We start from the raw sequence: 16,319 nt of genomic DNA, 5'->3' as shown, positions 1-16,319 counted from the left end.
ACTAAAAGCTCTCAGCAACATACTTAATTTTTCTAGTACTTTTCTAATAGACTTTTCTCTTGAGTTCTTCTTTGCTGAAGCATTAGTATAAGAATTTAAGCCTGAGACAGCAATCCATTACAAAAAAATTTATTCCTGTCTTACGTCTGAAAATAGGGATGGTGGTAGGTAGTCTGAACTAATGCAGGCTCCCCTATCATTTGTACATTTTTTTTTTGCAAGGATAGTTTCTTTGTGGGCTGGAAAGTGTACCAGCTCTATGCAAAAGCACAGAGAAAACAGTATTTTTAAAGGATTCTGTATGAGCTGGAGTTTAATTGGAAATGTGAGAAACAAATTATGTAAGGCAAGTAAAAAAAACTAAGGTAATGTGTACTCTTCTGTATCCTTTTTTTGTAAGTTTTTAGCTCTTTTTACCTACAGCTAATTTAGAGCCTTTAATCATATTCAGCTTGAGGATGAGACTTCATGCTTTTTATCTCTACTGTTATGAAAAGTAACAGTGAAGAAGCTTTTAAAAGCCCTCAGTGCTGTGTTTCTACAATTTTATTACCTGAAGGAGAAGGAATTAACTGTTGGTTGAAAATGCCCTACAATAAACGTATGCCAACTTCATCTTGGAAAGCTGCCATAACCTAAACCCTGCATTCTTAAGTACTTGCAAATAAAACAGTGTAAAATTGCACTTTGTTCCCTATCCCCTGTTCTTTATGCTATAAAAGCTGTACTTGAATGCAATGTTCTTCTTAGGGAAAGACTATGGTTGTGTTACAAAAAGGCTTACTCCTGCTTGCTCAGACAGAAACCAGACATACAGGTTGAGGCATATTCAGAATGGCTATGCAACATCCAGCCAGCTTTTCAGTCTCAATTTCTTCCCACAGCTGCAGGAAAATTTTTAGCTAACTACCTTTTCAGAGCAATCAGCAAAGAAAGTAACCAAAATTGATTCTGTTTATTCTTATCATTATTCATTATGTGGCCTTTCATACAGGCTAACAACATCTAGAATTGTTGTTAAAATCCCACCTCTGACTGCAAGAGAACTGCACACAGTAGATTCCAGAACTGTAGATTTGGACAAACTTGATTTGCAAATAACTAAGGAAATAATAGGATATTAGGAGAGATTGAGAAAGTATCTAGACTTACTTGAATCTTTATGTGTCGAGGTTAGCCAGACTAAATGAGCCCTGTGCCTCTGCTATGGACTTGCTCTTTGCTGTATAAATGAACTCTTGCTAAGCACAGTTAAACCAAAACCTGCTCCTCATTTAGCAAGCCTGCAGTTGTGAGAGAGAAGGAACCCTAGATGTGAAGAAGTACACATGCAGCTCAGGACCTTCTTGCCTACCATTTATTTCTGAATGCTTCCTCAGCCTTCAAAGCCTTGCTCCCTTTGGCTTTTTGTTAGCAAGGGCTATTTCTGTGAGGCGCAGAGGTCTTCACCCCAGAAACATGATAGCATTGATTGTTGTGTACAAACTAGTTAGGGTTGCTGCACTGTGCCTGCTGCAACTGAATGGCTTTGTAACTCAAGCTAGGGTTCTCATGCAGCCTCTGCAAGTGAAATTATTAGTAAACTGGAGCTTGCCTGTCATTTCTCCACTGTGCTGTTGCATGATTAGAATATGCCCTAGGAGGACATGCCCTCTGGCTTCTGTTTAACTCTGACTATTGACTATAGGATTCAGAAATGCAAGAAGGCTTTGATCTTTGATCTTTTAGATCCCTCTGATCTTTGATCTTTTAGATCCCTTTGATCTAAAGGTTTTTATTTTCCTCAGGTAGCATCAGCTCCTTAATAACCATTTGCTAAATTTCAGTGAAACCACTTGGGAACAATGTCAGAAAAGAGTGAAATTTTGGAAGGCTATATTAATTTTATAGGGGAGCAGCAAATGTAATTTTCATCTTAGTATTATTGATTTACTTTCTATTCTAGAAATAAATGGAAGAAAACTTACAAAGGGTAGGGAACATTCAGTAGGGCTTGAGGAATTAATGTTAAATCATGAAACAGGAAAGCTAAATACATCAGAAAAACACTACACTTCCTGACAGCAGGAGTAACTCCTCCCCAAAGGATGAAGTCTTGCTTTTCTCCATACAGTAAGGAGCAAATACAGGGTTGCTCTGCTCCTCCTTCTCCTTCTAGTTCACCATAATACAAATCTTCCCAGGGAAAAGGCTCTACAAGGAACCAGAAAGGGCCAGGAAGTGTCATGAGGCTTCTCCTATTCATCTTTCTGGGAGGAAAGGGCACCTTTTTCCAGACTTGGAGCTAGAACTGGTTAAAGAAGATGATGATGATCAAAATCAATTGTACCAGGAATCATTTGAAAACAGGCTCAGAAGTATTATGTGGACTCTGTTCCTCCAGGTAAGCCCCTGAAAAAGCAGAAATGGGAGAAAGTGGGAAGGAAGGAGAGTTAGTCCAAAAGTTGATGCGAGTCTCATGTTTGATTTAAGTGGAAAGTTTTCATGTAAAGAATGATGAAGTAATAAGTCTTTCCAGCAGCTCTTCACATATGTGAAGCCTTAATGTATGCATGTTTATATTTCCTGTTATCCTTTCTGCCACTGAAGATCAGAAGATATGTTGAACTGCAGTCCTTCTCTTACAAAGATTTTGAGCTGTAATAGCTGCTTGATTGTGAATCTCAGAATGGAGAGCTGCACAGTTTACTGTACCAGCAGTGAGCATCACTGTGAACATCGCCCTTAATGGCTTTCATCATGCTAGAAAGCTAATCCTGAGACAAAGCAGATCCTGGTTAATGTTTACTGGGATGCAAATAAATGAACATGCCATAGATAAGTAGGATGTCTAAGGAGTCCTTGTAGCAAAAAGGGAAAGGCAAACCCTCTTACGAGGCTTGATGCTATTAAGACAGTTAAGACTCATTTTAGGATTGTCACATAAATGATTAAATATAGTAGGTAGCATTTAGAAATACATGAGGAACTACAAGAAAACTTTGCATGTGGCAAGTGACTACACTATAATGTAACTGTGTGCTTTATAATAGTTTCCAAATTAAGGGTTGGGTAGAAAGGCATTTTCATTTGTTAAAGCTATGTTAAAGGACTGAATCTTAAGACATAAATGTCCAACTGATGCTGTGTGTTGAATTCAAAATGAGATTGATGTAATTATGCATCTGTCAGTCTGTTGAATCATGAGAATGTAAAGATTGTAATACATTGATTTCCCAAGGGCCAAGAAACTGAAAGCTACTCTGTCTTCTGCCTAATGCCTAGGAAAGGAAAGTCAGCGAGGAGGTCTTGAACAGGATCTTCCTGAAAACATAATTTCCAGCATAACAGCAATTTTCTTTCTTCCTTCTCTTTTAATAGATGTCCTCCATATTGAACTGTGTTATTCTGAAATGATTAAATGTTTTTTTTAGTTCTAGAGGCTAGGATGTTGCTTTTTACCACCCTACCCCCAAGTGTCTAGCTGTGTACAGGTACAGTAGAAGATACTCAATAACTGCATTTTGCTTTCCGCTTTTATAATTTGTTCCACATCTCTTTCAAAGCCACCTGAGGGAGCAGGAAACTGAATAGACTTGTCATGGAAGACAGATCTGTTCCACTAGCTGTCAGCTGGACTGTGTTTTACTGTTACATCCACCCTCTTATGTGGGTAAAGTCTCTCAAGCACTGCATAAAGGCCCTCACATTCTGCTTTTCTTCAGCCTACTGGCCTGTCTGAAGGCATTCCAAAATGCTAGTTAACATTCTCTTCCCTAGCACAGAAAAGGGCTAGAAGGTACTTGATCAGAGGAGGCCATAGCTATCCCGAAATCCTTGCTGTTTCCTGAAATACCCTGAGAGACTTTCCATAGCTCTGATGGACAGCTTTGGAAGTCTCTCAAGCTCAATAACTGGCTGAGTCCTCATGAGTAAAACTACTTTTATTCTGACTTAAATGACAAGTCTAGTTTCTGCCTCAAAGGATCTGCAAGCTGGAGAAAGACTTATTCTAATAGATCTATATACTACCCTAGGAGAAAAGGAATTGTAAGGTAAGGCAAAATATATTTCCCTACTTTTCAGATACTGTTTTGTAGTACCTAAGGGAATCACAAATACCCGTCAAGGGTATTGAAAGCCATTGAAGATATTGTCACAACCTAAAGCAAAGAAATTCTTATATTTCCCCCCCCTCATTTTATGTTTCTAAGGCACTTCCTTCCTTCATCCTAAAACACAGGCAGATATGTAAGTGTATTGACCTCCCATTGTTCTTATCGATACATTTTATTGTGACAAATGCTAAGGGGTCATAGAACCTTGTTGTTGCTATTAGTAACTCTGAGAAAAGGCTTGCCTTCTGGAAAAGAGAAAAAACACAGATGTGACAAACTTTTTGTGGGATGTCATGTACACAGTACAGTACCTATTAGAATATTTCAAGGAATAAGTGACCAAGCAGGAGGATGCATAGTTCTGGTCAGAATGCAAAGAAAAATAATGAGAGGAACTACCTGAGTGTTTATACCCTCTGCAATTACCTACTGTGAAGTCTATGGATGAAAATTGGAATATGTTTGCAGGAACTGAAGATCACATAGTTCTTCACTATTAAACTACTATTAAAGCTAAAATTGAACCCATCGTGCCATTGCATGGCTGTAAATATTCCTGTCAGGTACATTTTTGAGAGTTGCATGGGTTTTTTGAGGAGAAACGCTTTTCATCTGCCACAAAATAGTGTTGTTTAAGGCACGTGGGTACAGTTTTCTTCAAAATACTATTACTTTTCTGTAATATTCTGTCCTGGGAAGGCCTTGCTGAAATACTTTGCTCATTGTTTGCTTAATGTAACAGAACTGGGATTTTATTTATTTATTTTTTTTAGCAAACTAGGATGAATGATTTGCACTGCCTGAATTTAGACACTTGGACTTGGTCTGGAAGGTAGGTTTCTCTCTATAGCATTTAAAGTTGAGTGTAACAGATGGAAACATATTGTTAAATAGTTCCACTGCTAATTTTGAGCTTTTCCAAGAAGAGAATGGGAGTTTGGGGACTATTTTAACAGCTGTTATATTGTGATTTCAATTTAATTTAATTTTATAGTGGTTACTAAGCTTTTTCTGTTCCACACCAAAGCGTTGATGATACTGTTTTAAGCAGAGCATGTAGTGATGTAACATCCTAATTTTCAAGACCAGTACATTTATCCATATGGAATTTTGATGTCTTTTTGAATACTGTTTTTAGTGCATATATTTGGCTGGTTATGGTACAGACTGGGGAAAGATCTCACCCCATCTAAGATAAGCATCTTAACCATTTCTTAAAAAATTAAGAAAAAGTATGACCATACTTCAATTTTAAACTAAATTAGGTATTAGGATACTTCCTAAGATTTGTTTGTTTGCATATAGCATATATGATGGCACCTACTCCGTGTGTAGAATCAGTGCATATATTGCTAGGTGATAAACCAGGAGATAAATGGATGGATGACAATCACTGTTCTGTTCCTATTCTCAAGGTAACCTGACAGTAATTTCATAAAAGACCATGAAATACACCTTTCCTGAGTACTGGTCCTGCTCCAGGGCTTTATGTACTTCATATACCTGTGATGGCCAACAGTAACCACCTGTGGCTGCTGATCTGATCCCACACCAAGTGGGTTCTCTGACCTGAGAGCAAAGCAAAGGAGTAGACATAATCACAGAATGGTTTGGGTTGGAAGGGACTTTAAAGATCATCTAGTTCCAACCCCCTTGCCATGGGCAGGGACACCTTCCACTAGACCAGGTTGTTCAAAGCCCTGCCCAGCCTAGCTTTGAACACTGCCAAGAATGGGGCAGCCACAACATCTCTGGGCAACCTCTTCCAGTGCCTTACCACCCTCACAGGGGAGAACTTCTTCCTGATATCTAATGTAAGTCTCCCCTCTGCCAGTTAAAGCCATTCCCCCTTGTCCTGTTCCTAGAGGCCCTTGAAGAAAGCCCCTCTCCAGCCTCTTTATGTACTGAAAGGCTTATCTAAGGTCTCCCAGAGCCTTCTCTTCTCCAGGCTCAACAAGCCCAGCTCTCTCAGCCTGTCTCCAGATGAGAGGTGCTGCAGCCCTCTGAGCATCTTTGTGGCCTTCTCTGGACTTGCTCCCACAGGTGCACATCCTTCCTATGTTGGGGGCTGAGAGCTTGATGCAGTACTCTAGGTAGGGTCTCACAAAAGTGGAGTAGAGGGGGAGAATCCTCTTCCTTGACCTGCTCTTCACACTTCTTTTGATGCAGCCCAGGATATAGCTGGCTTTCTGGGCTGCAAGTGCACAGTTCTTCATCTATTCTTTTGTGCTGCTGATGGGAGCACCAGAAAGAAGTCCTGCAGTGTCCTATCAAAGATCTCTTCAGTTAATATTTAAGGATAACTAATCAGTTTAATTCCTCCTTTTCATTGCTGGTTGTTTGAAAATAACAGTGCTCATTGTAAATGATAGCACTGTCTCTCTTAGACTGTGAACTATACCTCTTAGTGGATTGACTATTCAGATAATTGCTTTAGTTGCTTACTTTTTGTTGTCACATGAGCAGCTGCTGTTTGCTTGCTTTTTATTGCTTTTCAAAAGGAAACCTGGGACAGTTGAGTGAGAAGTCAGTGAGAGGAATTTCAAGCCCTGAAGGAGGGATGTCCAATCTCTAAGTCTTCAGCCAGTGTTCCCTTTTATTTGGCATTTGAAAATCAATATTGAAATTTTTTAAAAGTGTTTTCTGGTCTTGACCTGAACACCAGGCTGATTTTTCATATGTATACACACACATCCTTAGACTAAAGACGGTAACACTAAATGCAGCCTAAATTCCTAAAACCTAAGATTGTTCCAGTATCTATGTTGTGATCCAAGAATAGCTCACAAGATTTATCCATGATTCAGTATAGACTTTGATCAGTATAAATTTAGGAGCCTACTATCCAGCCATTCTATAGCACCTCTGCAAAGAGTCCTTGAGATACTGAAAAAATATAGCAAAGAAGTGCTTGCTGAGACCAGTATAGTTACGTATTGGGAGTGTAAAATAAAGGAAAATCACTCTATGTCATTTGAGTACCAGCAATAGTTTTGAATAGTTCTACTCAGACAATCCATTTGCAGCTGAAAACTGCCTCTAAAAAGCCATAGTGTCATTCCAGTATTTTGCAGATGCGGAAATTCCTTCAGACTTGTTTGCTGTTAGGGTAAGCATTTTCTCCTTCAGGTGTTTCATGCGAGGAAACTTTCCTTTCTCATGCTATGGCTTCAGACTCCTTTCTACTGAAAATTCTGATCCAATAATGAATTAAAAATTGGGCAAGATGCAGCCTTTCTTATCTTGATATCATAATTATCTCAGCCATTCTGCATCTGCAGAGAGATTGCCTTTGACTGCCCACATGAATTATCACTAAATAAGACCCGAGGATTTAATGCAGATTAAAAACTTTGCCTTCTGAATGCTGCTGACCATGGCAAACTAACTGCAATTGTTTGAAGTTCTTCTGTAAAATACAGATAGTCCAGCAAGGAGGACTTGGTCTGTACAGTCCTACATTCAAATTCATTCACCGGTCATCTGAGAGAAAAATTCCAACTACAATAATGATTTTATTTAAAGCCCCATGGCTTCTCATTAACCAGTTATGTCAAGGTTTGGTTTTGTTTCTTTTTTTTTTTTTCTTACTCTATGCAGGTTTCTTGAGAAATTGCATAATATTAACCTACTAATCCAGGAATATCTTCGAGCATGACACGGCAATATTTATTTGCCACTGCCCAGAAGTTACATTGCCTTCCCTGAGCTCTACTGATTTCTTATTCAAAACATTCAATATCATATTTGTTACCATGATAATTTTTTGTATCAGTAGTGTGAAAGACTGAAATGTTATCACCCATCCATGTCTGGTATATATTTTTCTAAATATCAAAGCTGGTCGTATCTCAGCACAGTCTGCCCTTTTACCAATTTTAGACGCATCTTATACAAGACTTATGCAAAGCAGGCACTCAAACACTGTGGCTTGGCTTCAACTTCAGAGCCAAATTTAGGACAGTATTGCCATCACAGTTTAATTAGCTATGACTTTTCAGTCTTTGCTTCCAGATGGAGAACTGCTTAGCAGTCACCAACAGTGAAATTCCTCTAACTGAACTGCGGATGCCTGTATTACTCACTCTAGGCTTCCTCTGCACTCAGTTAAGAGAAACAGGTACTTCTTGAGCACAAAGACAACTACTGCTAAGTCAGAGATCTAAAATAAATCAAGAGTTGTGCTTTTGAAGAGCCTGTTTCTCTTCACTGATTATAAAGGAAATACAGATGACTGTCTGCACTGTCCATATTGTAGACTGAGTACACATCTGTGTGTATTACACTGACCTCACTTCAGCAAAGAGGAGGTATAAAAAAAGTAACTGGTTCTTTGAGCTACTGTCCGCCTGGTTTGAACATTCCCTTCTTACCTGCTCTGGACAGTATCCCACTAAAATTCTGACACTGCAAGACAGCTTACAGGTGTTTGTACCTGTTTTTTCCACCAGCTTTCCAAAATGAGGACATACTGGGTACGCAGTGGCCTAGATTCTTTGTGTGTAACTTTAGATACTTACAATAGGAGTTGCCTCTTTGCACAGTATCGAGATACTATGTGAGCTGATGCCCTCTGGAGGTCCTTCTTATATGCTGGCTCTGTTTGGATCTTCCTGAGACAGATGTACACTTACGTGTTTAAACTTAGGTGTACAGCTGAATGCTGTGAATTCAGGCCACCCATTATAGGTAATCCATTATGTTCAGGTTCTTTTCTGCTCAGATTCTCATATTAAGCATACTTAATTGTGTAGCTAAAATGAAACAAAAATCAAATCTATGTTTTTGTAAGATGAGCACATTTCTTGAACAATAAACCTACATCTGTTTTGTACTTATGAATTCCACTTTTTACTAAAATTTATCTCAAAGTTTGGGTGACTCTCTGTTGTGTTAAAAGGCACAATGTTTGAAGAGGTAGTAGCTTTTGGATAGAAGGTAAAGACACAGTCCTTATATCATTTAAGATAATTTTCCTCAGAGAAGAGAGACTGTAGCCCTCAGGATTCATTAAATTTTATCTCAAATAACTGAGTCTGTTTTCCTTCAATACTGTGCAGTTTATTTGAATATGTAGTTCATCCTTTGCTGTCCTAAGTGGTTTTTAGTTGTACATTAAGTAGTGGCTTTAGTAATCTTAAGAAAATAAGCAAAATAACAATGCTTTTGTCCTTGCATTGGTATGTACATAACTGATGGTTCAGAGAACAGTTACTACAGAAAATTGCTGTGTTTAGATTTGAACATCACTCTTCTCAAGAGTAAATTCGGATTGCTTAAGTGCAGGTTTTTTTTCACCAGGAAAATATTCAGGCTTGTTCTGCGACAAACTAACTGTTAAATTTTCTGGCAGGTTAATTTTCAGCATTCTTTGAACATTTGTTTTTGTTTGTTTCACCAAGAATTAGTATCAGCGGAGAGAAACCAAAAGATCGGTCCTGGCACACGCTGACTGCTATAGGAGATGACAGACTTTTTCTTTTTGGGGGACTAAGTTCTGATGATGTTCCTTTAAGTAAGTAATTTAGAGATTATGATTCTATGGTACACTTAAGTACTAACCTCGTGTAGTGTGCGCATTGTCTTTCTCAAACTACTTCAACGTAAATCTTGTTACAGGATTTTCATGGCGCTGAGTATTTCTCTAGCTGTTATTTTTATAGACATACGTTGTGTAGTACAATGAGAACATAAGATAATAAATCCTCAAACTGTCTTGTCATCTAAAAGAATAAAGGCAAGAGTCTCACATATTTTGAGACGGACAAGGGGTAACTTGATATCAATAGCAGTTACAGGGAGAAGACACAATAATGTCAACATAATGTAGATTTTTGGATGAGTAACAAATCACAGGTACAAAATGTTAAATAGGAAGTAGAACAGTCTTATACTGAATTGCTTTTCTAGAAAAGGCTTCTTTTTATGAAAAAATGTGAAATTGGTGAATATAGTTTTGAGTGTCAAAGATATATTCCACTGAGAGGGGGTGATTTTCTCAATATATCAAGAAAAAAGAAAAGTGTATTTTAATTCCAGTTTTCCATGCTTTCTGTGGTTGAGTGTTTAAGTTAAATTACACCCTGAAAAGATGCTAGTTAATGTAGTGATGATGTTAGTTATCTTAATATATTGTGCTCTTAGAACACAGAGCTTTTTGTATAAATACAAAAGGTAATACTTTGTCCCAGGAAAAGAATGCTAATGTATGTTTTTACGTTGTAGGTGATGGCTGGATTCACAGCATTACAACAAATGGATGGAAACAACTTACCCATTTGCCTAAGAGTAGGCCTAGGTATACAAAAATAGATGTTTGCTGAAATATAAGCATTTTTAAAAATGAAGTAATTTTAAATTATCAGTCTTTTTAAGCTATATTATAAAAATATTCTAGAAAATTAGTGCAGTTTCCTTTACTAACTTATGTTCCTTCCTACCTGATACAATGTTATTACTTTCTGTATTTGTTATAGTCTGTGTTTACTTGAACTAAAAGATATTTTTATTTTTTTTATGATGAGGGATATGGGTGTCCAACTAACCTGATGTTCTATAGCCAAATTATTTTTATACAAGAATATGTAATCACATAACTTTGAGGGATTAATAACTTATGTGAATAATAGAGGCTGATTAATGTTGATACATTATTAGAAACATGGGGGAGACAACCATGAAAGTGTTGATGCACCTTTCAGGGTTCAAAAGTATTATAAAATAACTAGTTTGTTTGTGGTTGGTTGGTTGGTTTTTTTGCCCTGAGCAGGAGCACCTAATTATGATTACAGCTTTGCAAAACTGAATTTAGTACTAAACAGCACATTAAGTGACTGTGGAGTTTTATAATTTTTCAAGGTCTTAACTGCCAACCAGAATGACCAAGTCCTAGAATGTGTGTTGCCAGTATGAACCATAATACTGTCTCTTCCAGGCTCTGTGCCTCTTCCCTCTCTAGTTTAAGACTGCTATTAATTCTTTTTTACTAAAGAAAGCAAATTTCATGTTGAAGCTGCCATTGAAAATAGATGCTTGCTCTGTCAGAGCACAGACTATTTTGTAACACAGTGTTTAAAACCTTCTCTGTGTTTATAACATAAATACTATTGAATTGATTTGCTGTAGATAGTAAATACTCAGTTTTTCATGGAGTTCATTCTACACATTCGTTCACCAGGTACTCAGCACAATTTTATAAAAACTTTTTTTAGCATAGTGTACAGTTGTGGTTTGGCATTTGCATGCTGCCTGCCTTACATTCTGCTTTTATATTACTGAAATACCTTTACCTCAATTCATTTTTTCCCTGTTTTATCTTATTCTAGGCTGTCTTTTAAATATAACAGCACTGTTAAACCAAGTTTTCTGCTTTCTTATATTTCAGACTCTTTCAAGCCCAAATAAATGTATATCTTAGCTTCACTGAATATTTTCTGTCTTTTTACAATTATGAAAATGATAGATGGACTAATGACTGCCTTAAATAAGAAAGTGCATCATTAGCACTCAAGGATCATACCTTTCCTTGTGTTCAGTTTTTTGTATGGATGGTCTTGTAAAAGTTAACTGCTGAAGTGGATTTGTGTGATTATTTTTACTAGTGCATCATGAAAAGGATCAGGAAGGGCTTGAATGTGCTTTTTCTGCAGGCAGTAGCTCAGAGAGCTCCAGCTCAGCTTTTGCTCTGCAATTAAGCTGGAATAACCTCTGGCAGTAGGGCTGGATGTTGGGAGCCTGTGACTCTTGAACCCCAGGTGGTTTTCAGGCAATTCAAGGGCAGATCCCATGCTAGGCTGCAAAGTGGAACTGTCACTTGGCTGTGCTGGCAGAGAGGCTATTGAACAAGCCACCTTCCTTGCAGCAGCAGAAGCACCAAAGAGGGTTCCTGAGGTTGACACCACTAAATTTGCTGGAGACTGTACTACACATGCAGCCTAGACTCTCCAAAGGGAAGAGAACTTTTGGATGACATGCTGACAAGAGTCTCAGAACTCCCTCAAGTCCAAACGTGTTCTGTGATTCTCCACCACCTCAGGGTATTGGTATGCACTTTGTAGTAGGCTAAGGAGAGTTCTCTTTCATTGACCTAATTGTTTATTGAAGTAAATAACCTCCCTCTCCTTTTTGAAAAAATAAAAATTTAAAAAGTACTTAAAACATTTCTCAGGAAGTCCTAGAAACATGGATAAAAGAGGCCATACCAAAAGCCTCTCTCTCTGTTGAACTAGTTTGAGTGTGAAGTACGTATTTGTACCATAATGGTATCCCTATACTTACATGGGATTTCTGCAGCTGAAAAAGGTTTAGGTCAGTTTTATCACTCGTATGACTTTACAACAGGATGTAAAATGCACTGGCAATAATACATATATATGTACTTCTTTTGTATATTTCTATTGTTTTATAGCAATGCACAGTATGTCATATATGCATTAGTGTATTTTCCTGATGCTTATTCAAAATTGAGTCCCTCCTTCTGTAAAGGTTAATTTCCTTCAACTTTCATTTTCAGTAACTTTTAAAAAATTGTCTTCCAGGTTATAGATATGTGATTCTGTATTGGTAGAAAATATTTTCTTTTCCTTTCTGTCCATTAATTGTACTTCAGCTAACATTTTGCATGCCAGGTTAAAATACAGAGCAAATTGTATGTTTAACTTGGATTCCCAGTGATGTCATTACAATGTAATTCTGCTATTATAGTTAGAAGAGCTGTGTAAAAAGGTTACATCAGTTCAGCATCTGTATAATTAACATGTTTTGTTAGAATGTTTAGGTGCTAAGTTAGAGTAGCTGTGAGAGGAGAGATGTCAGTCTGTAGAAAAAGCCCCAGGTTGCAAGCTAGGATGTCAACAGAGTCAAGGCGGGAAAAGCTTCCCAGTGTTCTTCGGTGACGAAATCCAGGCCAGAGATTTTGTAATGCAGATAAGGCAGAGACAGACCTATCTACAGGTATGAGGAAGAGAAAAGGTGGGATACAGTTTAGCCTAAGGAAGATGGTGAATAATTACTGATATGAATGGAGTAAGAAAATGAGAATGTTTACTTTTATGTGAATGTTCTGGTGCATATTATTGTGGTTAAGTAGATTTAAAGGGCCAGAGCTCTGTGGTGATAATCATCTGGCGATACTTCAGTAGTGATATGCTAGTAGAAAAATTATAGATTTTGATTTGCTAATAATAAAAAGTAAATCTAGTAAGGTGTAGCTGCTGAAATAGCAGAATCTTTGTTAAAGCAAAATTATTCAAGTCAGGTGTGGGTTTGGTTTTGTTTGGTTTTTTTTTTTATACCATGTGCTTTTATATGCACAACACAATTTTCATGTGGGCATGATGAAAGTAATTGACACAGTAATGATCCCCAGGAAACTTTGGGGGAATCTTAAAACCTGGAACAGGATAACCCATGTTCTGAAGTTCTCATCTTAATGTTTGGGTTAAGAGTCAGTATTGAAACCCCCCCAGTCTTATAGCCATTAACAACTGTAGTTATGAAATAAAGAAATAGAAATAATCTTAAAAGAAAAAGGACAACAAAAGCTGTTCTTGGCAAAAGCTTCTTTTGTATAGTTTTGTTTTCTAAAATTTTTCCACTGTAACATTTTCTTGAAGTAGTGATAAATAACACAAAGTATATATAACTATACGTATCAGAAGAGTCAAAGACAAAAATATATTGGTCTGTAAGAAATGTAATAAAATTCCTCAGAAATCTCATGAGATGGATAGCCATATTGCTCTCTCCTTTTATATTCCTAAAAAAAATTAGTAATATTATATGGTATTATTTTTTACCTCTGAAGAGGTAAATACTATGCAATAAAGGCTTTGTCTTGGTTCCCTAAGAAGTTAGAATTCCATTATTGTGCTCAGCACATGCATGACTGCCTCTTCTGCCCATATAAGTTTTGAATCAATTTACCCTTTCAGTGCTATTTGACAAAGGAGTGGGAACCTCAGAGATACTGAATCCCACCACACTCAGTGAAAATAAATGGCCAAACAGAAGAGAGCAACGCTCATAATCGCTTACTCTACTTAGCACTCAGCACTTACTCTCCATTCTTCCATAAGAAAAATGAAGGCCAATAAAGAACAGGTTTTGTTTCTGCAGGCTCACAGAGCAGGTTGTAAAATCCATTACTTAAGCACTCAGACAGAAGAATCTTAAAATTTTAAGTAATGGAATCATAGGATTTAAAAAAAAGTGGCCTTTCCATTTTAGTTAAAAGGAACCTTCATCCTTATTGCAAAAAAAGGAACCTATATCATTATAGCAAAAGTCTTTTCAAAAGCAACTTAAATGTGAAGAATGGAGGACAGTCTATGTGAGGTGAAGAGGTTAATATACAAGTAAACTTAATGCTTTTCCAAAACCCTTAAAAGAATTTAGTTTTAACATTTGTTTTGCTGACAACACACAACTGCTTATTGTCACTTGGTCACTAATTCTATCTCTAATTTTATTTCTAGATTGTGGCATACAGCCTGCCTTGGAAAAGAAGGAGAAGTGATGGTGTTTGGTGGAAGCAAGGATGACTTGCATTTCATGGACACAGTCAGTAAAACAAATAATGAAATCCTATCATTATGATTATAAAAATGTATATAAAACAACAATACTGGTGATGATACGGGGTTCATTGATATGTGATGGTGAGAGATATGACCTCAGGTGTTCTTGGAAAGTAATTTAGGAGGGTTGTGTTTTTTTTTCTTGCTCTTGTTAGGCTCATAAAAAGGAATTTATTATTCAGATTATTTATAAATAATTATATATATATTAACCATTTTAAATTATGCATGTGGTCATAAATGTTACATTAATGTAGAAGACAGCAATGTTTGAGATAAGCCATTCCTCATTTTAATGGTTCTTTTTTCCCTTGCTCAGGGTCACTGCAGTGACTTGTTGATATTTCAGACTCAACCTTACTCACTTCTCAGGTGAGTTGAGGCCATTGGCACATGGAATTGTGTAAATCGTTATGGCATGGTGCTTCTACATGTGGGTTTTAACTGTGTAATCCTACATAGACAGGTAAAATACGAAATTAGCTTAGTAATATTTGAAACATGCCACATAAAGTGATCCATAGCAGGTTAAATACTGGTGCATTATACTCTCTTGCACATGCAGGCACAACATGTGCAGCAAACATGATATAGGCTATAGACAATTTACTTAAATCTATTTTTTTCCTCCTTTTTTTTTTTGTTTTCCTTCTTCAGGTTGTGTCTTGACTGCATTGGTAAAAACACAACTCTCCTAAAGAACCAAATACCATACTTGCCATCCAAACTTCTGCAGCAAGTGCTGAAAAAAATAACCTTCTGGGCTGCAGTTAACCACCGGCAAGAGAAAAAAGCTGAGACTGAGAGACAGAGTCAACTCAGCACCACATGAACACTGGCAATAAAACTGTTGAACACTTGGGTTTATTCATGGCATACAGCAAGGTCTTTTGTTGGTGAACTTTACTAAAGCTACAGAACAACTGTATGTTAAGCTGAGTTTCTAAGTGAAGTTTGAGAACAAAGCAATCCTTTTTATGGAAATCTCGTTCATTTTCTGCATTATAGGAACTTGATAAAACTTTGTATATATTGTTAACTTCTGCTGTCATGGTCTTAATGAGACAGTCCATACAACTTGTTCTTTTTGAAGGAGACATGACACAAAATGTTTTCAGTTGGATAAAATAAAGCTTAAGACTAAAACTTTATGACAGCCTTATCGCATCAGCCTTTCTGAAGAGAGAAAGTTCGTTGAACATAGTACCTTTGGAAGACTCGTTGTCAGGCTTGAAAAAGGTAACTCATTTCCTAACACCACCAAATTGTATTGTTCGATTCCACCCAACTCTGTTACATGACCATCCAGTCAAATGGTGGAGCCAGACGTCTTGCTCCAAGTAAAAGAATCAGTAAGTTTAACTGTGGAACTTGAAGGAAAAGTTGCAACATGCAGCATTGTCTGTCACATAGGAAAGCTTACATGCAGTTTGTAACATGGTTTTACTCTTTCTGTAATTGAGTCATTTTTAAAATAGGTTGTATATTGTATTTTGGATGTGTAAAGTTTCTATTTCATTCTTGTTTAAAAAATGCTTATTTATTGTTTAAAAAGAGCATATGTATTACTTGCTATTTTTGTTTCAACTATTTAGTTAACAGGAGCACAATCATTAAAATTTTATAGAGAGTTGAACCAGGACCA

The 16,319-nt window shown here is 37.0% G+C and overlaps 1 protein-coding gene across 4 annotated transcripts in view; it reads left to right on the top strand.

The window, feature by feature from the left end:
- The window catches only part of KLHDC1 (kelch domain containing 1), a 31,095-nt gene extending 14,779 nt beyond the window's left edge, over positions 1–16,316 (top strand). The window contains exons 8-14 of one of the 4 annotated variants that reach the window (XR_009967943.1): positions 2,159–2,383; positions 4,871–4,929; positions 9,500–9,612; positions 10,323–10,395; positions 12,874–13,049; positions 14,573–14,657; positions 14,994–15,012. Coding sequence is in view for 2 of the 4 variants with exons in the window: in XM_062635609.1 (XP_062491593.1) it covers positions 2,159–2,383; positions 4,871–4,929; positions 9,500–9,612; positions 10,323–10,395; positions 14,573–14,657; positions 14,994–15,046; positions 15,332–15,506 (783 nt within the window). In the remaining 2 variants the exon portion in view is untranslated. Of the gene's footprint in view, positions 1–2,158; positions 2,384–4,870; positions 4,930–9,499; positions 9,613–10,322; positions 10,396–12,864; positions 13,050–14,572; positions 14,658–14,993; positions 15,047–15,331 lie in introns of those variants that run through there. The other 3 variants (XR_009967942.1, XM_062635609.1, XM_062635610.1) reach the window with 3 other exon arrangements.
- The last annotated feature ends 3 nt before the right edge of the window (positions 16,317–16,319 follow it).

The sequence above is a fragment of the Pezoporus occidentalis genome, unplaced genomic scaffold, assembly GCF_034315485.1.
Source record: "Pezoporus occidentalis ecotype Australia unplaced genomic scaffold, CSIRO_AGI_Poc_V1 ctg46, whole genome shotgun sequence".
NCBI classification, from domain to species: Eukaryota; Metazoa; Chordata; class Aves; order Psittaciformes; family Psittacidae; genus Pezoporus; species Pezoporus occidentalis.
This window is presented reverse-complemented; position numbering and strand designations above follow the sequence as displayed.